The sequence below is a fragment of the Protopterus annectens genome, chromosome 9.part0 (assembly GCF_019279795.1).
Source record: "Protopterus annectens isolate FY-2018-M chromosome 9.part0, PAN1.0, whole genome shotgun sequence".
NCBI lineage: Eukaryota > Metazoa > Chordata > Ceratodontiformes > Protopteridae > Protopterus > Protopterus annectens.
The window spans coordinates 209,132,364-209,159,471 of NC_056743.1; the positions used below are offsets into that span (position 1 = coordinate 209,132,364).

Consider the following 27,108-nt stretch of genomic DNA (forward strand, 5'->3'; position numbering starts at 1 on the left):
TGCAGACAACCTTGCACTGTACTACAAACATAATTTTAGAAAGCAGGGATGATGCACTCTGATTATGTGCTGCTGCATTATATAATTTTTCAAGGATGTGTATCTTACCTGTGCATTTGTTAACAGTTGTATTGCATCTGTTTTTCTCATCTAGTCAAAGCTTCAGCTGGACAAAAACTGGAAGAAGCTACAACCTGGTGAAGTAAAGTCAAACATAAATGAGTAGGGGAGAAACTGTTCTTTACCCATCATGTGGGGAGTTTGGGCCTCACATCCCCTCCTTTTATATACCACCTCTCCAGTCACAAAACTTCAGTTAAAGAAGGCAAAACACTTTGGATCTTTGCCATTGCAGACTAAAAAAAAAACATGCCAGCAGTGTTTCCCATGTGCAAAACTGCAATCAGGGACTTTCACTTCAGGAATTTGTACTCGACAAGGTAAAGCCTAATCCATTTTATGCACATACAAGGGTAGAAAAGCCACTCGTGGCATTCTTTTGTAGTTGCATTGTTTTTTAACATGCAATCTGATGGTTAATCTTCTTTCCATTCATCACTGATGGGTTTGGTTCTGAGCGCTCGGAACTGAGTCTGCCTAATATCAAGCTCACGCCAGCCAAAAACTCTGAAGCTAAGTTTCTACACATAATGCCCTTCTCCCTGTTACCCCAAATCTCGCTTGCCGTGTAGCCATAAAGCCGCATTTCAGCTGAGCTCTCAGCTAAGTGGAAAACGTCTGATATCTTTTCAGGATATTTTGTATTTCTCTTATTTCTTGTTCATATTGATATTTCTATATGTTTGAAGCTATATTTTGACTTTTTACTCTTCTGTTTCTACCCATTTGGTAACTTTTAAGTACCATTGGTGTTATGGCCTTTCTTCCTACCCTTGTGGTATTTCTTGAATACCATCATTGGTATTTCTTCTTCCCTTTTCAACTAACTGGTTGTGTATTTTTTGATATATTTAGATATAGATATAGTGGATATATAGACATATTAGACATAGATATAGTAGAGTAAGAACTCTTTACTTTAGTTTTCTATCTAACATGTTGTGCATGTAATTTTTCATTGTGGTGGACCCAATACTCTCCATCCACAGACCCATTTCTAGGACAAGTGTACAGTCCGTTCCTAGAATGACCTGAATCCCCTTCGGGAGTATCCACTAGATCCACCAGTAGCCTTTCCAAACTTGATGTGGTGCGTTTTGTGGACCAGCTGACAGCCAGGGGGATACCCACTCCGTCTAGGACCCATCCTCCTGCAGGACTTGGGTTGGCTTCTCCACGGACTCCATCCTACTCTCGTCCTTTGACCATATCGGTTCCAAAGTCTTCAGTTCTGACGGCCTTTTCGGAATCCACCATCCTGGCACCTGTAGTGGACGTCACTGGGGTTCCGGAACTGACCCTTTGGCCTTCGGTCCCCACTGAACCGGGCCTTCCTCAATCCCATGATTTGGCTCGTGGCACGGTTCCATGTGTGTGGACGGTTCTGTCCATGGTGCCGGTAGTTCTGTCTGCACTGATCCTGCTTGAGGCTCCATCCTCGGGAGTGGGTTCAACGGAGCGGGGTGTGACCCCAGTTCTGAGGTTGTCCTCCTCGATTCTGGGCTTCTATCCCTCTTCTGGAGGACCTGCTTTCTGAGCTATGGATAGGGCACTTGCTTCTGGATGCATTCCACTGACATCGGAACTCCAGACCTCCTTTCCTCCTGAGCTACAGCTGACACAAGCCACATTCCTGGGACACCAAGCAGGAAAGTCACAGGAGACCCCGTTACAGGGCACCCCCTCTTCTGAGTCCTCCTCAGAAGCCCCTGCTGAGGAGCCCCCACGGAAGAGATCATGCAAGAGGAAGCACATAGATTCCCCTGAAGAGTCGCTGACAGCAGATATGGATTTCGATGACGGTGAAGGGTCCCCATGGTCACCCCCTGATGAAGTCTCCTTTGGGGACATCCTTGAAATGTTGAAACAGAGGGGTGATTGGAAGCCCACTGACACTTCCTCAGAGGAGTCCATGTTTCTTCAGGCTTTCCATGCCCAGCCATCTACCTCTTGGGTGACCCTGCCTGCAGATGAGCTGGTACAACTCGTGGTGCAGCACCCTTGGAAGAACCCTGATTCTGTTGATTACATCCCTCTGAGACCTGACAAGATACTGTGTACTGCCTTTTTTGTTTTGTTTTGTAAAGAACTGGAGCATTTAGGGCTGTCTCTGCAATTAGCAAATCTGTATTTGTATTTCCATAATGTTATTACACAGTAAGTGGTACCTGACCTTCACAGTAAGTCAAAATGGTAAACTGCTGCTACTGCTCATAAGTAGGTAATGAAATACTCCCAGTGTTGTTTTCCTGTGGTCAGTATTGCTTGTCATGTGCCATGCCAGTTGTAGAAAAAAAAAAAAGAAAAAGTGTATCTGTGTCAACTGAATGTATTCTTCTAATAAAATTCACCTAGGTATCTGAAGCACACTTTTACTGTTTCATAAATTCCATCTGCCAAATACAGGCTAGTCAGAGTGAAGGAATGAACAAATAAAAAGAGAGTGCTATTCTCATCCTTAAAGTGTTTAAGTGATGGAGGTAATACACTGGATGTAGCTGTTTCAATAACAGTTCATGACACACTTCCCTGAATCCAAAGAGGAAGGGAGTGTTCCATATGACATAGCATTGTGATGTAAATTATTATCATCTAAACATAATTTGGTCAAGTAAATCATTGTAAATGTACTACTAACACCAAACATCTGGCCTCTGACATTCTGACTAATCCTTCATTTCCTGAGCTGTAGGGAAATGCCTTAAAATAGTAATGAAAAGCTGGCATAATATTGTGTTAGTACTAGGGAAGGACTTTAGCTATATTTATTATGAAATTATTTTTAAATATATGTGGTGCTTCTCTGCAGTCTGAGGTTACTTGTACTGTATGCATAGGTTCCTAGGTAGGTACTAGGCTATCGGCCCAAGGGCCTACATAAGCTTAGCCAACAAGGTTCCCTGGCTTACACCACCCAAGAAAGTAATTTTCCTGTGCCACTGTCGAGCAGAGACAAAGTAGTGATCCCCCGGGGTGCATTTCCTATTTCCCATCCACTCATCAACATTTTTCTTGAAGAATGCTAATGAAGAACTTTGCTTGACATAGATGGGTAGCCTGTTCCTGAGTATGAGAAGTCTCTGGGACAGGAATCTATCCCTCCAGCATGTCCTGTTTATTGTGGTGACAAGATTTAGGTCCCTAGAGTGTGTAGCACAGAGGGATTGGGATTTCTTTAGGTGTAGCATGTCCAACAACTCTGGGTTTGACATAGCTTTATACGTTAGGCAGAGATCACCTCGGAGTAGACAATATGCTACGGAGTAAAGCTGGAGTTTTTTTGAGGCGGTCAGTGTAGGGCATTTGTTTGAGGCCAGTAATCCTCTTTTGTGAGGTACTTCTGTGGCCTTTCCAGCTGCTGCAGATGTCTTGTGAGGTACATTCCAAAGGGGGCGTTGTACTCTATAATAGGTCTAATGAGGGTCTAGTAGAGGGGAACAATGACCTCTCTTTTCCTGGATGAGAACCCTTTTATGATGAGGTGTGCCATGTAGAAGGACTTCCTGACTACTGCGGCAATGTGTCAGTGAGCCAGTTGGCAACCCATCTTGTGACATAGGGATTTATACCTAGTTTAGTGAGTTTAGCTATAATTCCAGAATGGGGGATGGTGTGGAAAGCCTTGCCGAGGTCAAGATAGGCTGTATGAACCACCTTACCTTCATCTATGGCTTTGGTGACTGCCTCAAAGAAGTTCAGGTTCAGGAGGCATGATCTGCCTTTCACAAACCCGAACTGGGTGGGATCCAGAGTTTGGAGGTTACCAATGTCTTTGTTTGAGTTCCATGATGATACGTTCCATGGCCTTGCAGACCAAGCTTGTCAGGCTAATAAGCCGATAGTTCCTGGGATCAGTGGTGGCTTCCCCTTTGTGGAGTGGGATAACTGTTGCTGTGCGCAATTCAGTGGGCACAAAGCCTGATGTGAGGCCATTATTGAACATGGTGCTTAAGTGGGGAGCTAGTTCATTCTGAAGTTCATGTAAAACGCAGCCTGGGATGTTGTCTGGTCCCATGGATGCTGTGTTTTTGGCTTTAGAGAGTGCAGCTTTTACCTGCATAGTTGTGATTACAGGGACTCTGCATTCTTCCTGTATAGATATGGGCCCTTTATTGGTTGAGAGAGGGGTAAAGTTAGCACTGAACCTGTCTGCAAGGATATTGGCAATATCAGTTGGCTCTGTAATTTTCTTACCTTTGTGCTGTAACTCAGAGAGCAGATCTGGGTGTTGCCATTGAGATTCTTGACATAGCTAGAGAATGCTTTGTAGTTGTCCTTGGAATTAGTGGTGATTTTGTTTTCGTAGCTAGCTTTGAAGGATCTTATAAGGGATCTCAGCTTCTTACTGCGGCTGACCAAGGAGCTCCTCCACTCATGGGATTTTACTCTCTTTTGCAACAGTTACTTCCTTCTGTTGTACAGTTTGTTTTGGGCAGGGGACCACCAGACTGGCTTCCTTTTTTTTTGAGGATAGTGTCTTGGTTCTGTTTGAGATACACGAGTGCATGGATCGTGCTAAGTGCTTATAAGAGTGCATTTGTGTAGGATTCAGCAGTTGTAACTGTATTGTTCATCTGCACGGGTGTCATGAAGTTCACCACTTCTGTCTTAAGAATCATGAAGTTAGCTTTGGAGAAATTTTTTACTGTGGTTTTCTTATTGGGGTGTGGGGACGGGATGTGGATATCAAGAGTGGTTAGCTTATGGTCGGATCGGACCAATGAGGAGTTGACTTCAGTTGTGGAACACTGGTCACTCATGTTGGTAATGACTAGGTCTAGGATATTGTTGCCCCTGGTGGGGGTGTGGATAAGTTGATACAGGGCATTGGTGTTTATGAATTCCAGAAAGCGTTGAGCTAAGGAGTTAGTACACAAGTAGTTTTCCCAGTTAATGCTGAGGTAGTTGAAGTCGCCCATTATTAGGGTGTTTGGTTGAACCCTAATATTTTCCAGTACATCAAGAAAAGAGGAGTGGGAATCCTGGGGAATGTTGGGGGATCTGTAGCAAGCTACAATTTGGATTGCAGTTTTGCCCAGAGTTATTTGCACTTGGATAACCTCGGATGCATTATGCTGAGCAACTAGCCTGGAGGTGTGGATATCCTTAATGAATATGGTCACACCTCCGCCTTTGGTGTTTTGGTCTAGGTTACATGGCCGAAAAGTGTGGTATGAGTTATAGCCTGGTAGTGCAGGGGTGGTCTCTGGAGCCTTGAACCAGGTCTCAGTCACAGCACAGATATCGATGTTCTCCATTTTAAGGAGTGCCTTGAGTGAGTGCTTTTTGAGATTTAGACTTCTAGCATTGAGTAGCATTACCCTCAGTTTTTGCTTGCCTGTTCCTGTTATGGTGGTGAATTTGTTATTTGAACCTTGCCTAAAAAAGGCACTAAAGGGGCAGCAAGAGTCTTAGCCAGTGTCCGGAATCCCAGGAGTGACAGGTGCAGGCCATCTGTGGCAAAGCATTGTGGTCTGTCGACCATGTCATCCTAAGCAGACAGATACTGGATCTCCTTAGAATGACACCAGAAGCTTAACCAATTGTTGAAGTCAATAATTTTGTCCTTGTACTACGGTATCATTCTGGGTGATTTCTTGGGAAATTCATTATCATCAGCCCCCTTTTTCCCATTTTTTTCTACATGGGATTGGGGTATCATGTTATCTTTTGCCAACTGTTGATTCAGTGCCACACTCCTGCCTTCTTAAACACTCATGCCTGACTGTCGCAGATCTTCTTTCACACAATCCATCTACCTCTTTGCTGGACATCCTTGCTTCCTCTTACCTTCTTCCAGTCTGTCCCAAATCTCCCTCACCAGATTGTCTTCTGCTTTTCTGCACATGTCCAAACCACCGTAATCTGTTCTGTTTGAACTTTTGTACGATTGGAGCTACTTTGGATTCTGCTCTTGTGTCCTTATTTCTTAATCTGTCCCTCAGCGTGCATCCTACCACCTTTCTCAGGCACTTCATTTCCATCACCTCTAGCTTCTTTAACTGTTCTGCCCAGGTTTCTGTACCATACAGTAGTACTGGTTTTGTACACCTTACTTTGCAGCTTCTTTGGCATTCTTCTGTCATAGACTACACCTGACACTCAATGCCAGTTGGCTGCAGCCCCTCGAGTTCTAGCTGTGACCTCTTCATTCAGACTTCTGTTCTCCTCACCCACCCCTCCCAGATACTTGAAGCTGTTTACCTGTTCCACTATCTTCCCTTCTATCTCTTTCTCACCTCCTTATGATTTCCCCAATTTGCTGCCATTACCACCATCTTATCTGTTCTTAGTTTCATCCCATATGCCTTCAGTTTTGCATTCCATTATCCTGCCCTTTGCTGAAGTTTCTAGCTCAGAGTCTGCCTGTACTGCCACATCGTTTGCACACAACAGCTTTGTTGACCTGTCCCCTCCGACCTATTTGCTGATGTAGTCCATCAGTATGAACAGCAGTGGGCTCAGAACATAACCTTGGTGTACACCCACTCCCACTGGGAACCCCTCTGTGAGCCCAAGCAGTGTTCGTACTCGAGTCATTGGGTCCTTGTACATAGCCTGCACTTATTCTACCAATGTTTCTGGGTCTTCAAACCACCACAGTACTGCCCAGATCAGCTTTCTTGGGACTGCCCAGTTGGACTCTCTCCTCATCTCTAGCGTCTTCTCAAGTATATGTCTCACTGCAAACATCGGGTCATTTGTGCTGCACCCTGATCTGCATCTGAACTGCTCATCTCCCATCTTATATTTTACTACTCTGCATATCCGTCGACTACCTTCTCCAGAACTTTTATGCAATGTGGCAGGAATTTGCTGCCTCTGTACTGCTCACAGTTGTGGGTGTCCCCTTTGTTATTTTACACTGACACAAATATCCTTATTCTCCTGTCATCTGGGATATGCCTTTCTCTCCACACTGCTATTAGTAGCCCCAGGAGGCATTTCTCACCTTTCTCACCCAGCATCATTATTTTGTCTGCTGTGACCTCATCTGAGCATGCTGCTTTCCACTGACTTCATTTTTCTTAGTGCTGTTCATGCTTCTTCTAGGGTGGCCTCCTCTTCTTTTCTCATCATAGGCTGTTTCTGGGGCAGTACAGCTTCTGTGAGGTTTTCTTCATTCAGAAGCTGCTGGAAATTCTCCTTCCATTTGCCTTTGATGCCCTGTGGACTGGTGAGCAGGTTGTTGCTGGCATCCCTTATGAAGGATATCTGACTATCTTCTTTATCTTTCTGTTTTTGGCCTTGCAACCTGATATAGTTTATTTGTGCCACTGGCTAAGTCATTTTCCAGAAGTTGGAAGAGTGCCTCCAGTCCCTTATTCTTTGCTTTTGCAACTTCTTTCCTAGCTTCTTTGTTAGTCATCCAGTAGTCCTTCCTAGCCTGGTCAGTGTTTTCTATCACCCACTTCTTCCGGCACTCCTCCTTTATTTTGATGACTTCCTGGACCTCTGCATTCCACCACCAGCTTTCCTTATGTAGCTTTCGGCCACATATCTTTTCTATAGTCCTAACACATGCTGTTTTTAGGAGAGGCCATTCTTGTTCAACTCCACCTATTTCCGCCTCTTCTTGGGTTGCTAGAGCCCTGAGTAATTCCTTGAACTGTTGTACTTTCTCTCCAGTCAATTTGCCAGGTTTTCAGCCTGGTCTCTGTTGACCTTAGTGCCTTCCCTGACTACTCCTTGCAGTTGATTGTGGCAACTAGTGGTTTATGCTGTGTACCTACTGTTTCACTGGGGATGACTTTGCAATCATGGATTCTACCCCAGTGTATTTTCCTTACTAGGAGGAAGTCTACCTGAGTTGCATGTTGGCTACTCTTGTATGTGTTCTCGGGACTGTCTCTCTTTCTGAACCATGTGTTGGCTACTGTCAAGCCATTTGCCAGACAGAAGTCTAGAATGGCTTCTCCTTCTTTATTCCTGTTGCCCCACCCATATGGACCCAGGCAATCCTCATATCTTATTCTGTCTGTTCTGATATATGCATTCAAGTCACCCATTATCAACACCAATTCATGTTGTCATGGTTTATCTAGTAGGTCCTGCAACCACTGTCGGAATGCACTCTTTTCCTCACTATCACAACCCTGCTGTGGGCATAGGCTGAGATTATGAATACTGCCCTCGCATTACACTGGAGTTTGAACATCATGGAAAAGTAAGGCAAAAAAACAAAACAAATCAAATTTAAATTAAGTAGTTACTAGCTAAAAATAAACAAGTCTAGTTAGCCACATTATTCCTTTTGGTCGGTTATTGTGTATGATAACTGTACATAGTACATTTCTGACTGCTGAAAAAAGTTTGGTAGTAGTAATGCAACATTCTCAGCTGACTAACTCATTTTCTGTCATTCACCATACTGTACTTTGGCATTTGAAATACAATTTATAAAATTATGTTTTGAGAAGTCATTTGGCACGTGTACATTGCCAAGTTATTAAGTTGAGGATGTGCTTCTTGGTTAGCATTCAGACCATTAATCTTGCCTTTTTTGTTTGTTTCCAGCTGGCAGGAGGTGTAATACTTGGAGTTGCATTGTGGCTCCGACATGAACCTAAAACCACTGGCATTTTAGATTTGAAGTTTGAAGATAAAGTAGCCCCAAGTACCTTTTTCATTGGTAAGTGAAAGATGCATGTGCACGTATGTATAACATATTATTTGAAATGTTTGTGAGTGCTTTTCCCCATGAAGAACTCCAAATGGCAGCCATAAATGCAAAGCTGCTTGCCCGTCTTGTGACACTATGATTTAAACTGGAATGGGATAGTTTGTATGTTACTTTACAGATTACTGTGATAAAATATGTTAAGGATACACCTTTTCGTTTTACAGTATCCTGCTTTTGGTGCATTTGATAACTGACTAAAACCCACTGGAGGGTAGCCCAGGGAGCAAGTTTCATCCTTCCAAATCTTACAGAAAGAGATTAATTTTAAAACAAAATTTGCACATCAGCAGTATCAGTATACAGGTTTAAATCTCTCTGTGCAAGAAAGCCATAATAATAAAAACAAAAAAAAAATGAGTGCTCTTTAGGTAATGTGGGTAATGGGGGACTTGATAGCAGATTTTCATTGCACTAATGCCTTTTGATTGTTGGACTTTGCAAACAGCTATACACATTTTTTAGCCATTTACTTGCCTCTGTGATATTTTGCAGTGCATCTTAGGAATGCTGAAGGAACAGAAAGAGCTAGCTTAGTTTGAAAATTATATTAATATAATCGGTAGATGGGAAGTATAGGGAAAGAACAGCAGTAAAGGAGGGAGCAGGTGGAAAAAAGATGCATATATAGTGAGAGTGCAGGAAAGATGTTGAGTAGTGAACAACAACATAAAAGAAAAGGAGTCAAGGAGGGAAGCTTGTACCAGAACAGCAGCATGTTTGTTGATTAAGAGGAATAATATAAGAAGCTCATCTCTAAGAAGTGAGATTTCAGTTCAAAACACTGATAGTGATGGACTGGATTAAGCGGCATTGGTTAGAATGCTAAATTCTGTAGTTGTACCTAATGTGTATCCAAGATTTTATTGCCTAGGTTTCATTGATGTACAGGTGCTTAGCAGGAAGTTAGCTGACAAGAAATGGATCAAAGTGCCTGCATGTGGACTGACAATGAAATTTGACTGTATCCTTGGTTGAAAATCTAGCAGGAAGTTTTGAAAATGTAGTTGCCTTCAGCAAGACTTGACCACAAGTAAATCTGCTATTCTGCACTTAATGTGCATTTCCAAAGTGATTGTAAATCACTTCAGATGAATTGTTGATTACTATCCATTATTAAAATCCTAGCAGGAAATGTTAATGATTCTGACATTGTCTGCACAGGTCAAACAAGCAGGGCTTTTTTTCTAGCTTCATGATAGCAAATGCATTTAGTGTTTACTAGCTGCTTGGTTACGTCTTTCCCTTTTCTGTCCTGAGCATGTGTATTGAACCTGTAAAGTTTTAAAGTGATCTCCCATATGGACATGGCAGAATTCTGTGCAGTCACTGCATATAAATACTGTACAGTAGTCATTCACTGGTCTTCTGACCTACCACGAAAAAGGGCCATAAAGTAAGTGGACTAATTCAGTGAGACCTACAGTACCAGCCAAAGAAGAAAATAAAAAGCAGGTGAAAATCTAAAAGCTCTTTAAATATATGAACCAAGAAGTCAAAGATCGTTCTATGTAAGTAAGTGATGGCTAACGGACTGTCCTGCAATAGAGAAACTTGTGACAACAGACAAGGATAATGTAAGAGAGAGAAGCAAATGTTTGTCAGTCATAATGATCAGGTCCCATTGGAAGACGGCTGCATTCTTGACTGGAGTCAACTCAGAAACTGTTTATCCAATGACAGTGAGAGAAAAAAATCAAAACTATATTGATCCTAAATAGAAAACAGATACTCTGTTTTTGTGATTGCTCAAAAAAAAAAAGTCAGACAATTTGTGTGATTAGTGGTCCTGTTAAGGAAAGGGTTTTTGGTAAGGTAATGTGTAGAGTTTCAGTTATGAGCAACATTCTCGGTTTTACTACATAATGGTTGTGGTGTTCGATGAAATGTAGGCCAACTAAATATGTTTGGTGAAACAATCAAAACCATTAAATACAGCAGAAATATAACCTGCTGCCCCACAGCATATTGTGTAGCTTGAGCATTCCTGTCATACCAGACCTTTTTTTTTGCTGTTGGGCTTCTGCCAGGTTCTCCTGGGCCAAGCCCATGTGTTCCCTGAGTCTTGTCTTGAGGTTTAGGACATATGCAACAACATATTCCTTGTGGGGTTCATACTCACCCTTCCACTAATCACGTGTAAAATCTAGAGGTCCCCCTCACCCTATGCCCATACAACAACTCAAAGGGTGAAAAACCTGTGGATTCCTGGGGAACCTGTCTGTAAGCTAACAACAGATTGGGCAAATAATTCTCCCACACCCTCTTGAACTGGTCTGCAAATGCCTGTAGCATGGTCTTGAGTGAACAGTTTAACCTCTCAACAAGACCATTAGTCTGGGAATGGTAGGGGGTGGTCTTTAGGTGCCTCACCCCACAGTACTTCCACAGACAAGTCAGCAGGTCTGACGTGAAATTGGCACCTCTGTCGGTCAGTATTTCTTTTGGAAAACCTAGCCTGCTGAAAATCTCTAATAAAGCATTTGCCACCTTTTCTGCCTCAATAGAGGACAGTCCCACTGTGTCAGGATATCTGGTGGCATAATCTACTTCCACTAAGATATAATTCTTCCTTGTGGAACTTGGGGTACTCAGAGGCCCCACAATATCCATAACTACCCTCTGAAATGGCTCTTGAATCACAGGCAAAGTCATAAAAGGAGCTTTCACCTTGTCTCCTGCCTTGCCTACCTTTTGGCACTGCTCACAGGTCCTGAAGTACCCTTTTACATCTCTAGAAATCCCATCCCAATAAAAGTTCTGCATAATACTTCTTCTCTTGGTACACTTTATGCCCATATGACCTGCAAAGGGACTATCATGGGCTTATGGCTAGGATTGCCAGATGGTAGGCTATAGGCACTAGCAACTGGTGTATTCTGTCACCCCCTAGCCCTCCCTCCGGGGTCCGCTCTCTATACAGTAACCCTTTGTCCTTTTTTAATTTCTCCACGTCTTTTGGGTTTCTAATACCATGACGGGAATGGATCCCATTCCTAAGTCAAAGTATGATTAAAGTTCATGAAATTTGTATTGTTTCAGTCTTTGATGTCAGCAAATAGTGCTTTTCTTAGCACCTACAATGTGCCCAGTAATGACTCCTCCTGCAGTTCGTATGGAGTTTACATGTATTGGTAACATATCTAAATACAACTGTAAGTTCTTTTTTATAAGATCCATTGCTCCTACTACTATTGGAATTGTCTGGGTAGTTTTCTACCACATTGCTCTTGTTTCTGCCTGCAGATCCTGATATTTTATGACTTTGTGTCTGTCTGTACGCAAGACACTGTAGTCACTGGCTGTGGCAATTTCAGTGATCAATGCTACTTTTGTCTTCTTTTCTTGGACCACTATATCTGGTTTTCTAGCATCTATCTTTTGAACTGTTGGTAATGGGTGATCCCATGTGATATAAACTTCATCATTTTCTCTGATGGTTTGTGGCTCATGTTTCCAGTGTTTATCAGCTACTTTGATAGAACAATGTCTGCACAATCCCCAGTGCAACAGTCTCGCCACATTATTATGCCTTTTGGTATACAGTCCTTCTGCCATTAGTGTGTCGCAACCAGCAACAAGGTGTGTGACTGTTTCCAATTCGGTTTGACAAATCCTGCATTTGTCTGTTTCTCCCACATGTTCAATGGACTTTGTAAACCAGCGTGTACTTAGCCTACTGTCTTGGGCAGCCAATATTAACCTTTAATTTCTTGGTTTGAATTTGCCTCTCCTTAACCAATCCTGTGTTAGTTCCCAATCAACATGAGGGTCTTCCAGAAGTTTTCTATACTTGCAGCTATATATATGTTTTTTCCACATTTCTTGCTTTCTCATCTGGTCCTTCACCTTATATTCTTTCTTTTGTTTTTTGGCACATTCAGTTGCTGCCTGTTTTTTATCTATTTCTGGTTTAATTTCCATTCCTGGTTGACGTCGATATGCTTCTGCTAAGTTAAGCAGAGACGTCATCTTAGATTTATTCTCCTCATGTTTCAAAACGTTCACTACATTTGGATCCTGTGAGGTCAGCAGATATGTGTGGAGTCTCATGATTGCAGATCTGTGTTGTTGTTTGTCTTTCAGCTTTTTCGTGGTAAGGGGTCGCCACAGAGGAACTCCGGTCCGCTAATGATTGGCAGTAGATTTTTATGAAACGCCGAGGTGCCAGCTCGATGCCCAATCTTCAATGAAGGCACACCCATTTACGCACGCATGTCTTTCGAACGCTACCCAACTGGGGAGGACATGCAGACTCCACACAGAAGGCCCTGCCAAGCCGAGAATCAAACGGGAGAACCTCTTGCTATGAGGTAACAACGCTACCGCCATACCACCGTGGCATTTGATTGCAGATCTATACATGTAATCAATTTCAAGGAGGCCCATCCTTCCTTCGGAATGGGGAATATGTAATCTTGGTTATTACTGATTTTTATAAATCATTTGGTGAGCATGAAGCATCCTTCTTGTTTAGTATGTAATCTATCCAACACTTTTTGGGGCCAGTCAATCACTCCAAAACTGTACATTAGGACAGGAAGTGAAAACTGATTTATAGCTTGGATCTTGTTCCTAGATGTCAATGCTGTTCGCAGGATTAATTTAAGTCTTCTAAAGTATTCCTTACTAACTTTTATTCAAATTTCTTCATGTTTTATTGTTGATCCTTCATCACTTCCCAAATATATATATATATATATATATATATATATATATATATATATATATATATATATATACATACACACCCTCTTGCTCAAGTTCTTTTATATCACATTCTTGTCTCAAACTGATGTTTTCCTGGTGTTGCAGTTTTCTTGCTTTAAAGGTTGCTTTTGCACATTTATTAAGACCAAATGACATTCTAATATCATCTGAAAAAGGTTTGACAACCTGCAGCTGTGCTTTCAGTTCCTCATCTGATGAGCTATACAGTTTGAAATCATCGACAGAGAGAAGATGAAGTCATTAGACTTTGTTGTTTTCTAGGAGCCAAATTGTAGCCATGGCCTAACTGTTAAGTAAACAGCTTAATGGATTAATGGCAAGGCAGAATAGCAACAGTGACAGAGAGCCACCCTGGAATATCCCCCATTGAATTTTTATCCCTGGGATAATAATCTCTCCTTTATCATGACTTGATTGCAAAGTGGTCTGCCACTGTTTCATGGTTACTGTAATGTAGTCAGTGTAGAGTGTATCTTATACATTTTTAAGCACTCTTTTATCTGTGAATGTGGGATACTCTCAAATGCTTTTTTGTAGTCAATCCATGCCATATTTGGATTCTTCCCCTTTTTACAGTTCTCCACTATAACTTTATTTAACAACAAATAATCCTTTGTTCTATATGACTTTCTTTTGTTGCACCTTTGTTCTACTGCCATAATTGAGTTTTCTTCTAAATGACTATAAACTCTGTCAGCATCAATTCCCATGTATAATTTATACGTTGTCGGAAGGCAAGTTATTAGTCTGTAATTTTTAGGGTAGCTTGCAGGTTCACTGTTAAGTAAGAGCATTATTTTGCCTGTTGTTATCCAGTGTGGTCTCTGTTTGGGGTGCACATATAAATAGTTCTTACACATGGCTAAATCCTCATGCAAAGATGTTAATGCTTTTAACCAAAAGTTAGGTACTGCATCTGGACCTGGGGTTTTTACAGTTGGAGGCTTTTCTTAACTTTGTTTCAATCTCTCTGGCTGTTATTTCATCCCATTTCATATCCTGTACCTTTAAACTTCTTTTTCTTTCTTTTACTTTCTATCCATTTAGCATCTTTATGTTCCACAGGATCTTCATAGATATTTCTCCAAAATGTATCTACTTCCTCTTTTTTGGCAGTCTTTCAATTCTTTTTACCTTATTTCCCAGTTGTCTGTAAAACTTTTTTGGGTCATCAATACGTTGCTTATTTTGTGCTTTTCTCTTATATTTATCTGTGTATCTTCTAAGGTTTTTCCACCTGTGCTGAAATTTTTAGTTTATTTGCGATAGTGCATGATAGATCCTGGTTTGTTCTAATATTGTACATTACTTTAATCACATCTATCTTTCTTAGCATTTTTGTTGATCTATTCCCTCTTCTATAATCTTCTAACAGTGACTCTTTGTGTCTTAATTGCTTTATGGTTTTCTCTATTTGATACGTCCATGATGGTATTCAATTTCTCCCCTTACTTTCCCTAACTACCATGTGATCTTGTGGTAGAACTTTATCAGTTATTAATTTAGCAGCACAGTAGTATATCCTGTTTACTTCTGTATATCACATGGATCTCTATGGACAGTCCTAATTACTGCATTCGTTTGTTTTATCAGACTTTTTACTTTTTGGGTTTTATTGACCTTCTGCAGTCTATTTCTCTCATTGATTGTAATATATTTATCCATGTCCATTAAATCAAGCAACTATTCTCGTAGCTCATTTTCTTCCATACTGAGGGCACACCCCTTGTTTTCTATTTCCTGCAGACATTCTATAGAAAGTTCTATAGCATCTTCCTGTAGCACATTCTCTTCAATTTCATCCTGTGTTATCTGTTGCCATATGGGAACTCACTGGCCTATCACTCCTCAACATTCACTGCATCAGAGTTTCCACAGTTTCCTGTTCCTTCCCTTGCTGTCTAGGTTCAAGTGAACGTTTATACTGGTTTCCTGTTTTAGGTTCCAAAATATCTTGATATGGCACCTGACCAATTGCTTCCTGTTCCACTGGTTTCCCCTTAATTTGGATATCCATTGCTCTTTCCTGTTGTGGTGCTTTCTGCCACTTGATTTTCTACACTGAATCCTTCTCTTTGCAGCTACTCCATAACCTCAATTTCTACTTCTTTGACTTCTCCATTACTAATCCCTTTTTCTACTTTTCCTCTTAGTCTGCTTATTTTTTGTATTATAAAGTTTTCCATATCCAGATTCATTTGCCTGTATTTCTCTTCAAATATCTTTGGCGTTGCTTTTTGTATTGGTTAGTTTTGCTTTCTCCTTTGCATAAATATTACACCGTATTAAATCTCTTTTCCTTTCCCATGTCCATATTTCTTCTTCACATGTCTCCTGATGATCTTGCTTTTACTTATTCTGGGGACTCACTCCATCATGCTGTGGTGTAGTTTGTGTTATACCTTCTACATTAAATCCTTCACTTCACAGGCACTCCATAACATTAACTTCTATTTCTTTAACTTCTACTTTACTAATCTTCTTTTCCACATTACATCTTTGTGATATTATTTTTTTATTGTGAAATTTTCCATATCTAGATGCCTTTGCCTGTAGTTTTCTTTGAATATCTTTTTGACTGCCTTCTCTGTATTAGTTAACTTGGCTTTCTCTTTTGTATAAATATTGCACCATATCAAATCTCTCTTTCTTTCCCATGTCCATATTTCTTTTTTATATTTTTCAAATATCTGTATGTTTTATTGTTTACATTTTCGCACTTCCTCAGATGCGTCTTTTTCCAAACAGATCGTTTTTTGATCTATATACTGTTTTTCAGTAATCTGTTTTAATTAATTGTATTAATGAATGCAAATTTTTATTTGAAGCTTCTGACAGTTTTTCCTGCAGAAGTATTTTTCTTTCCTCTAATTTCACTTTGTATATCTTGCATCTGGAAATTCTGGGCTTTTTACATAATAGTAACAATACATAATTTCTTTCTCATCTTCACTAGTCCACTCTGTCATCTTTATGGCTCTTCTTTGGCCAGTCAATTTTTGAGATTTTTGTGGACTTCTACTTCCTTCTACAACAGTGAGGCCATCCTCCCCATGGGCCTCGCTTGACCCAACTGTAGGAATGTTCCCATATTTTGAGGATGCTACACTGTCATTTTTTCCAGTCCTGGCACCAGTGTGCCTACCAGGATTGGGCACTTTTTTTTATCCTGGGTCTTGTGCATCTTGCTATCTTTTTTTGTTTTTGACTTACTTCTGTCCATAATATATGCTATATAAATACAGCCTGTATCTCAGTGTTGCCTTGGTGAGATTCCCCTTTCCCTTGAGAATCAGGTGCCTCCCTGGCTACCTCCCTCAGGCCTAGTAATGTAGGGTGTGAGAGCTGAGCCTGTCTCAACTCTGTCTTAGTCTCCCTTCCCAGCTCCCCCCTTCCACAGAAATTCTGGCATCCTCTGACAGTGGTGCCTCACTGTCAGCCTGGGTACTTCTACTCACCTATGCCCTTGCAGTTACTCTGCCCAAAAGGAACATAAGTACCCACAAGCAGCTGTGGATCACCTTCAGTCTCACTGCTACTGGGTAGCTCCTTTCCTGACGTAACCACCTCACCAGTCCTGGCTGCAAGTGTGTTGTCTGTCTGGTTCTCCCCTGGGTTACCAGACCCACATGCTTGTTTCCAAGCCTGACCATGTGTAACTGCATGCACACAAGGTACTGCATTATCAAAATCATTCCCTATCAGCACATCTGTAGTGATATCCTCAAACACACCTACTTGCTTCCTTCATTTTCCACCCTCCCAGTCAAGGTGAACCCTAACCAAAGGTATGTGGAATAGGGTCCCTCCTAAAGCTCTGACTGGAATAGACTGCCCAAGCAAGTAATGCCCCTCTTTAAGCATTGCAGGCTTCACAATGGTTAGGTCGGAGGCTGTCTATCTCTTAGCAGTGGCCTCTTTCCCTTAAACTAAGATAGGATATAACCTCTTGTGGTAGTTTGGTACCCTTGTTGTTTTGAGACAACTTGCTGCTGGCATTTTGTCATTCCCACTTATGGCTCCCCCACCTTTTGTTCCCCACCTTGCCTTCATCGACATCTGTATGCTACATTGCCCTACTGGTTGCATTTAAAACATTTAACCCTTTGTCCTGGACATTTACCTAGACTAGTGGCTTCCCCTGATACTGGCAGACTCTGTTGGGGCAGTCTGGGCTGCCCACCATGGGTTCCCTTAGACCCATGAGCAACATTGGGTGTCCCTTTCCTGTGCAGTGATGCCCTGCTTGCTAGGTATAGGTCTCCCTTCTTCCCCAACTCATATGCAGTATTGCGTTGTCTATCAGCTAACCAGATTCTCAAGTCCTCATGCAAAGTGCTAAGGGCTTGTTCCCTCAACAGAAGATCTGCCAGCCCTTCAAAAGTGGTGACCTCACATCCACACACCCACCTATGAAAATAAGTACTTCGTTCAGCAATAAATTCACACGCACTTTCAACTGCCTTGCATCTATGCTCACGGAACCTATGCCTGTAATCTTCAGGTATTAACCTAAAGCACTTTAAAAGACAGTTTTTTTTTACAGTATTATTTTATTTTATTTTTTTATTTTATTTTACATTTGTTGACCGGGCTAGTCTAGCTGGATATATGTCCATTTTCAGTAGAGGCCCGGGGAGAAAAGCTCCACACAATACAAATCAAATTCACATTTACAGAAGTACAAATTATAATTTAAGCAATCAGTATCAGACAGTTTAAAAATAGGTTACAGCTTTACCATGGATTAAGAAGTCAGGAACAGTACCCAGAGCCCTTGGTCAACATTATACTGTTTACATACCCTTTTAAAGCTATGAATGAAACTATCAAAATAATCCCCCTCTGTAAATTGTGGAAGAAATTTACTGACCTTTGTTGCTTCTGGGGTTTGGTTACTCCCTTCCCTATTACCTCCATGACCCTGGCGAAGAGTCAGCATCTCGTTTTCATGTTGCCTCTGCCTCTCATTCTCCTTAGCTTCCAGACATCATAGTTTCTCTGCTGCTTCTATTTCCATATGCTTGGCTTTCAGTTCAAGTCTTTTTAACTTCAGACGGATTTTAAGTCCTCTGTGGAAAGGTTGAACTGTCCATTTTCTGAGAGTGGTACGTCTTCAAAGCCAGCCTGATTGTCCTTCTGATTGCTGGTCTGAGATATAGCTGTGCCCAAGGCTACAATCATTTCTGCCTTACTCAGGTTGGCATGCACCAGTTTTGTAGCCTGGCACATGTCAGCCAACTGGCTCCTTGTCAGCTTGCCATACTTCTCTGCTGACATGCTTGCCTCCTGCTCTCCCTGATTAACTAACAAAAAAAAACAAAAAAAAAAAAAACTAAAGCAATTGTGATATGCAACTCTGAATGTTCACTGTGTGGCTGATTGAGAGTACAAACACCTTCCTTAGTGACCACTGTTTACAGGCTACAGGAATTAAATATCCACACCACTGAATCCTAATATGTAGATCACCACTTCAAGCCAATTAATATGTGGCCTGTACAGTGAAACCAAATAGATATGCAAGTACTCAGAAGCTTAAATATCTATAGACAGAGCAGCCACAATTAAAAGGTTTAAATATATTTAATAATAAATAATAAAAGAAGAAGACAATACTCAGTAAGTAATTACTTACATCAGAGTTTATAATCACAGGAAATGTTTAAAACAACATTGCAGGACAGTCTCAGATAAAGAAAACATCTAAGCTACACTTCACTATATTCCTATCTGAATCTAAAAGTTGCTATCCCCTAAAAACTTACTTACAGAACAACACACAGGCAGAAGTGATGAGTGGATGTTTATAGGTCCAAGACAAGATACAAAATGCACTTTCTCTCTCTCTCTCTCTCTCTCTCTCTCTCTCTCAGAGAGTTCTCAAATTAATGTCAACTATTACTGCTGGGTTCATTTGGATGACATCACTTTTTGTCACCTCACTTCAGTTCCCAAGCTAAACCCCCTCTTGTCTGAAACTAACCAGATTTTAGCATCTTATCTGTCAGATCTTTGCAGATCCTGTAAGTCATAAAACAATAAAACACTTCTTCTACATCTTAAACCTAGTAATTACTTCTCTTTCAAGACAATACCAAAAACTTCTAGCTCTAGACATTGTATTTGCTACTGCACTGAAACTGAGAGATAACATCTCTTTTATTACTTGGTTATGAAACAATTTAATTTCAACTATTTTCTCTGAATGTTTTCAAGTTAACCTCCTGTGTTCCAGTTTCCATTAAACATATACATGTAAACAGTCACAATAGTGCAGGTGCATTCCCGTTCTTTTTCAGTAGGACATGGTGTGGATACATTTTAGCTCAGTACTTTACACACACTTCTGTATAAATCATGTAGAATTATTTACAAAATTCCAGATAGCGGGGCTGGCAGTGTGAGATATAGATTTGGCATGTATCCTGCACCCCTTTGTTTTTGCATACTGGTTAAAACTTTTGCTGTAGTCTTATTGTACCTTTTTTAGGAAGAGTTCACCAAATGGACATCCGTGCTCGGCAAATTCCAGTCTTGGGTAAAGTTAAGGTAATATTGCTGCATGCCAGGATGATTAAGTCAGTGAACTTGAGGCCTTCCTTAACCTCAAAGACTTCAATCATCATTTGTGAATCTGGTCCAGTGTAGTGATGGCATTCCCTGTGTTCCAGGATGCAGTGCCTATCATGTGTTCAGCTCCACTGACACTTACGGAAGTGTAACCATATTTATTTGTGACCTCACTGCCTCTGGCCAGATTCACGTAATACAAATCTAAATCACTGTAACTTGTCAGAATCATGTGATTCAAATGTAGATTACTGTCACTTGCCAGATTGACGTGAAACAAATCTAGAATTCTTTGAAATCCTAATTACATTCTGTAAAGTTAATTATAGCATGATAGCCACTGACAGAATACCATCTAGTAACCTTTTAGAGCACACTGATAGCATAACTTAAACAGAAAATGTAACTAGGTATATAACATTCTTATGGGTGAATTTAACAATCCATGTTTAAACTGGTTAGTAAGAGCAAATATGGCCTGAGATTTCTAGACTTTGTAAATGTCAGTGGACATGACCAAATTGTCCCCCTCCCCAATACGGGCATTAATCTTCTAAATCTTGTCCTCACAAATGCGTCTACCCATTTTCCTGCCTCAGTTGTTATTTAGGCTTGGTATGATGGTTAAGGTGTTTGACTCTCATACACCAGGTACAGTGTTTGGTTCTCACCTTTGGAAAGGAAATTGGTTAGGCTTAGAATGGCATTTTAAGAGAGGTATCACACTAATTAGCTATGAATCAAAAGGAAAAAGAAAATTTCCCCAGACATCATTGATAAACTCACCCAGCTGAATATCGACCCACATGTTGTTAGGTGGGTTGTAAACTGGCTCACTGATAGAACTCATATGGTCAAAATAGGGGGCTCCACCTCCTCCAGCAGACCCATAACCAGTAGTGTTCCACAGAGATCGGTTCTGGAACCCCTACTGTTCGGAATTTACTTCTCTGAAGTGCAGGCTAAAACTAAAGGACTGTGGCTGACAAAGTTTGCTGATGATCCCTAGCAATGTCAACATTCTTCGAGAAGGTCTTACGCAGACTAATGACTGATGCCAAAGTCATGGTTTTAAACTTAATGCAAAAAAAATCAGAAGAAGTTATAGTCTCACTTTTTATATTCTTCTCTTAATAGGCCCATCACTGAATATATAATGCACCTTTCTACATGTATCTCACTAAGCAGCTAAAGCAGCTCAGGAGACCTCATTATCTCCTCTGCAAAAAAGTCTACTGTCGTACTACACTTAGCAACTCTGATAGACTAAAAGCCCTAACCCTCTACTCAATCTAGTATAGCTTTTTGGGGTCCTGTCTGCTTAGCCTTTTATACTATAAAAGATGCATTACCGTTTGAACAGATTCATTTGAATATAACTAGTGATAAAGCAAACATCTGTTCTAGAGACCTAAGTCCTATAATGCCACATCAGAAACATCATATAATATCACAATTAATAAACCTAATATATCTGCCGTTTCTGGAATAGTCTTCCCACACACATCAGGCATAGGACTTGCTTGGTAACCTTGAAAACCAGAGTGGTTGATTCTGAGTTTTCACTTGGGATATATGGGGAAAATCTACTTCATGATGGACACTGTTAACATTCCACCAGCAGTCTGTGAGTGACTTGTTTGTACTTCTCAGTAGTGCTTGGATGTAACCTAGAAGAACTTCTGAACCTCTACCATGGTCTCACAGTTGATTACATGATATAAGAAGGTGCAGTGGATGAAACCACCATTATGGGGATCTGTATTTTCCACTACTGGAAAAAATATTTTCTGTGTATAAAGTGGTCTTCTTCAGAATAGTCTGATTTCAGGAGGTCACACAGCAAGTGACAGTGGGTCTCCCTTCAGAAAAATATCCTGCAACCCGTATCACAAAATGCTTTATTTATTTATTTATTTTAAATCTGGCAGGTTTACTTTACATTTTTTGAATTGTGTAGCATTCTAGTGGTCAGTGTAAAAGGGAAAAAAAATCCCTTTTCCATCAGTTTGAAAAGAGAGAAAAAAAATAAAAAAAACTCCCACACCTGCAGCTTATAATTTAAGATTTTTTTTAACAAGCAGTTCATGCTGACAGTTCCTAGAAGAGAGACAAGGGTCTGTTTTCTACATTTGATAATGCATTCTTAACAAAATCTGTAGTTAGTTAAACCAAGCTTGGTTTTATTGGAGTCCCTGGGGTTTAATGACAGTACAAATGTACAGCTTTGATGATGGGCACCTCATGATGTCTTCAAAGAAACTTCATGAAAAATTACTTATAAATAGTTCTTTATCAGTTAAGCTTTGTGTTGACTGCAGTTGAATATTTATCAGTGATTACACACACACACAGTCTTTTTCAGAAGTTAAATATATTTAAATATATTTAAAATGCATCTATGCAATTAGGATAATTAGTTAATGCAGAACTGTGACCTGCTACCTTTAATTAGCTTTATTTCTATATTCTGTATGGGTATGCAAATACTTTTACATGTATTACTGAGTTTAGCTTCTGGTATTTACCATACTATTTCAGAATATGATTTAAATAACTTTAAGAATTTTTTAGTTTTTTTTTTTTAATCGGTTAACATTTTTCCAGTCTAGTTTAAAGTCTTAGAAATGACACTTCAAGCACAGAAGTATGAAAGTATGTTATGCAAAAAGTTATGCAATTTAAAGAGTTGGAAACTTTGAAATACAATGAGGTGTTATTTCAATGTTCAACAACTTCTTCTTTCGGTTTTTCCTGGTTAGGGGTTGCCACAGCGGATCATCTGTCCGCTCATGATTGGCAGTGGAGTTTTACAGTGTTGAGTTACCAGCCCGGCGCCCAACCTTCTACAGAAGGCACACAAACACACTCACACCTAAGGCCAATTTAGAGTGTGGGAGGAAACTGGAGCACCCGGAGGAAACCCACGTGACCACAGGGAGGACATGCAGACTCCACACAGAAGGCACCCCAGTCGTGAATCGAACTGGAGAACCTATTGCTGTGAGGCGGCAACGCTATCTGCTGCACAACTGCAGCCGCCGATTATTTCATTGTTCAGCTAATAGGTTCATAGGTAAGTACTAGGCTATCTGCCCAAGGGCATTTATAAGCCTAGCCAGAGTGTGTTGGCTTTTGCCACCCCCTTAGATTAGTTCCCTGCACCTCTGTCCAGCAGAGCTACTGCAGTGATCCCCAGAGTAAATTTTCTGTTTCCCATCCACCCGTCAAGGTTTCTCTTGAAGAGTGCTAGTGAGGGCCGGTTGTATATTGGAATCTTGTTCCAAAGCACGAGGAGTCTCTGGGTCAGGAATCTATCCCTCTACCACGTCCTATTTATCGTTGTGGTAAGGTTTATATCCCTAGAGTGTGTGGCTCTCAGGGATTTTTTTTTTTTAGGTGGAGCATATCCATCAATTCTGGGTTGGACATGGCCTTGTATCATTGCATATCATTGCTGGAGCCTTCCTGTGTCCTGACAGAGTGCTCTTTAAACTATCTGGAGATATACAGAGCTGAGTATATTTTTCTGGCACTTCAGAGTTGTGTACTGGTAATTGTTGTTTGACTAATTTTATATCATTGCTGGCTGACTTCAGAGTTGTGCACTGTTATTTTTGCTTCACTGTATAGTTTTTCAGATTTCTGCTGAAGGTGTTGGTTTTCTCATACCCACCCTCCCTATTCCTGTCTCGTTGTTTAAATTTGGAGGCTTTTGCAGTTGCCCGCCCCCACTGTAGATTTGATCTCGGATACTCCCCCCAGTCCCATCTCTTTACCTCATTCTACCTAATAGACTCCGCCTGCACTTGTTTTTAAGTCATTTTTAATTTAATTGCATTTTTTAAACTGTTTGGTCTAACATTGCTACATACTCATGTGTGCTAGCTTGCACTGCATTTGAATTGCTTTTACTGCTGTTTTAGCTACTTTTCTGTGTGTATATATATATATATATATATATATATATATATATATATATATATATATCTTTAAAAAAAAAAAAAAAGTAAAAAAAAATACCTTTCCTGTAACTAGTGTAGTCCAGATTCAGTTTTGCTGTATCCAGGACTGTATGTAAGCTTCTGAGCCCCCCCCCCCCCACCAAGCTTTCTGTGTTGGAGGGAAGCCTTCTAGCTTATCAGTGGGAGTGGTAAGCACTAGGTAACCTATCTACCACATAAGGACTGGTTCTGGCCCAGAAATTGTAGTTATTGGCCATTTGGGCAGTTTTTCCATCTCTCTCAACTTTCTGATTTAAAATCCCGCATTTGCACTTGTTTCCCCCCCTCTCCTGTAACTAGTTTAGTCCAGATACAGATTCTTAGTTTTAGCACTTGAATTTGCTTATTCGTGCTCAGCACTTGTTCAGAACTTGTAAGCACTAAATAGCCTACTAATTACTACAGCACTCAACCTTCCTCATTACCTAGAGGAAAACAGTTTTGGTACTTACTTTCCTCACTTGCTTAGAGAAAAACAGCTCTTGTACTCACTTTCCTCACTTATCTAGAGGAAAATATTTTTTTATTCAGGCATGTCCAAGGGTCAGTTCCCAGTGTTCTCTCCTGTCTATCTGATGAATCTGGGCATCTTGGGGCAATGTAGAAATTGCCTCATGTACACAGACAACCCTCTCCTCCTACAACCCAACACTACAACCTGTGAGAGATGCACTTATCTAGCCAAACTGGAGGTAAAGCTCTCTCCAATCAAGACTGAACTTGACAGTCAAGAGGAGAAGGTAAACACTTGCACCACACCACACTCATCACTTAGTCTCACTAAATCTACATCACCAAAATCCACACATAGAAACACAAAAACATTCACGGAGGCACTCCGTAATAATCTGCTCAAGCAACAGAGACCTCCAAAGCAGAAATGCAAGCAACCTCCACCCCCCAACACAACCCAAATGACACATAGCCCGCAGACTCAGTGTGCCACTCAACCACAGCCAATAAGGCAAAAGAACGTACCCAACACACTAGTCATAGGTGACTCTATATTCAGGCACACTGATGTCCCACTCACCAGGCTAAACAAGGAGAAGGTTACTGTCAGCTGCCTGTCGGATGCCAGGATCCGCCACATAACCCACGCACTCAGGTCACTCCTCAACAAGTACAAATATGACTCTGTCATTGTCCATGTTGGTGTGAACAACCTGAGATGTACCTCCCTGGACTACATGAAAAGAGACATGAAAGAGCTCTCTACTCTTGTAGCCCAGGTAGGTATGACCCTAGTCCTGAGTAGCATTCTGCCATCACCCAGAATGATGCCGCAGTACAAGAACAAAATGATTGACTTCAACAATTGGCTAAGCTTCTGGTGCCATTCTAAAGGGATCCAGTATCTGTCTGCCTGGGATGACATGGTCGACAGACCACAATGCTTTGCCAGAGATGGCCTGCACCTGTCACCCCTGGGATTCCGGATATTGGCTAAGGTTCTTGCCGCCCATATAGTGCCTTTTTTAAGGCAAGGTTCAAATGACAAATTCACCACCGTAACAGGAATAGGCAAGCAAAAACTGAGGGTGATGCTGCTCAATGCTAGAAGTCTAAATTTCAAAATGCACTCACTCAAGGCACTCCTCAAAATGGAGAACATTGCACTACCAGGCTGTAACTCATACCTCACTTTTCGGCCATGTAACCTGGACCGGAACACCAAAGGCAGAGTTGTGTCTATATTCATTAAGGATATCCACACCTCCAGGCTAGTTGCTCAGCATAATGCATCCGAGGTTATCCAAGTGCAACTAACTCTGGGCAAAACTGCAGTCCAAATTGTAGCTTGCTACAGATCCCCAACTATGCCCCAGGATTCCCACTCCTCTTTTCTTGATGTACTGCAAAATATTAGGGTTCAACCAAACACCCTAATAATGGGCGATTTCAACTACCCCACCATTAACTGGGAAAACTACTCATGTACCAACTCCTTCACTCAATGCTTTCTGGAATTCATAAACTCCAATGCCCTGGATCAACTTATCTACACCCCCACCAGGGGCAACAATATCCTAGATCTAGTCATTACCAACATGAGTGACCGGTGTTCCACACCTGAAGTCAACACCTCATTGGTCCGATCTGACCATAAGCTAATTACTCTAGATATCCACATCCTGCCCCCACCCCCCCCCCTTAAGGAAACCATGGTAAAACATTTCTCCAAAGCCAACTTCATGCTTCTTAAGACAGAAGTGGTGCACTCAGATGTGATTTAGATAGTTATGCTTATTTAGCCCCTTAATTTACATCTCATAAAACGTGTAGCCACAGGAAAATACTGTTTGTGCTTCATATTATTTTAAGTTAATTCAAGAAATGCTTAATTGCTCATTACATTGATGTCTGATGTAACGTACTGAGGTTTGTAACCTCTTTTGGTGCTTTTGTTCCCATTTTGTTTTATACAATAATATTTATTTAGCCCCTTAATTCTTACTGCTTCAAATTTGCAGCCACAAGGTAGAACTGTGGATGTGGTTTGCATTATTCTAGTTATTTTAATGAAATGAATAACACTCAGTTGCGTGTCACCTGAGATAATGAACTGGGGTTGTAACCGCATTTAGCGACTGTACAACCATATTGTTTAAAAGAATCTTCCTTATGCTCAATGTAAAGGTCTTCTGTTTAAAGGAATTACCCTGTTGCTCAATGTAATAGTCTTAGCTCTAGAGGCATTATAGGTCTCTACCTTTTTGGCTGTTGTATACATGCTCTACACGGTTTCTAGTCTGTCCTGCCCTTTTTCTCTACTGTAATACCTCTCACAGTCTCCCTCACACTTCTTACGCTTAACTGCTATATTCTCTCTGTAGAACCAACTGTAATTGTTTCCCTTTTAATGTTAAGATCTCTCAATTAGCTACTTACCTGCTCTCTTTCCAGTGCTGTAGGTAAACATTGTAACCTAATTATTCTTTTTTAATCCTTTTATTACAGCTCGCCCTCTCTTGTGTATGCTAGTCCTCTCCTGTAGCT

The 27,108-nt window shown here is 40.9% G+C and overlaps 1 protein-coding gene across 1 annotated transcript in view; it reads left to right on the forward strand.

Annotated features, from left to right (window-relative positions):
- Positions 1 to 27,108, forward strand: part of CD81 (CD81 molecule) — a 1,063,451-nt gene that overhangs the window by 366,772 nt on the left and 669,571 nt on the right. Inside the window, exon 2 of the mRNA XM_044082753.1 lies at positions 8,638 to 8,752. Coding sequence (XP_043938688.1) covers positions 8,638 to 8,752 — 115 coding nt within the window. The remainder of the gene's footprint in view (positions 1 to 8,637; positions 8,753 to 27,108) is intronic.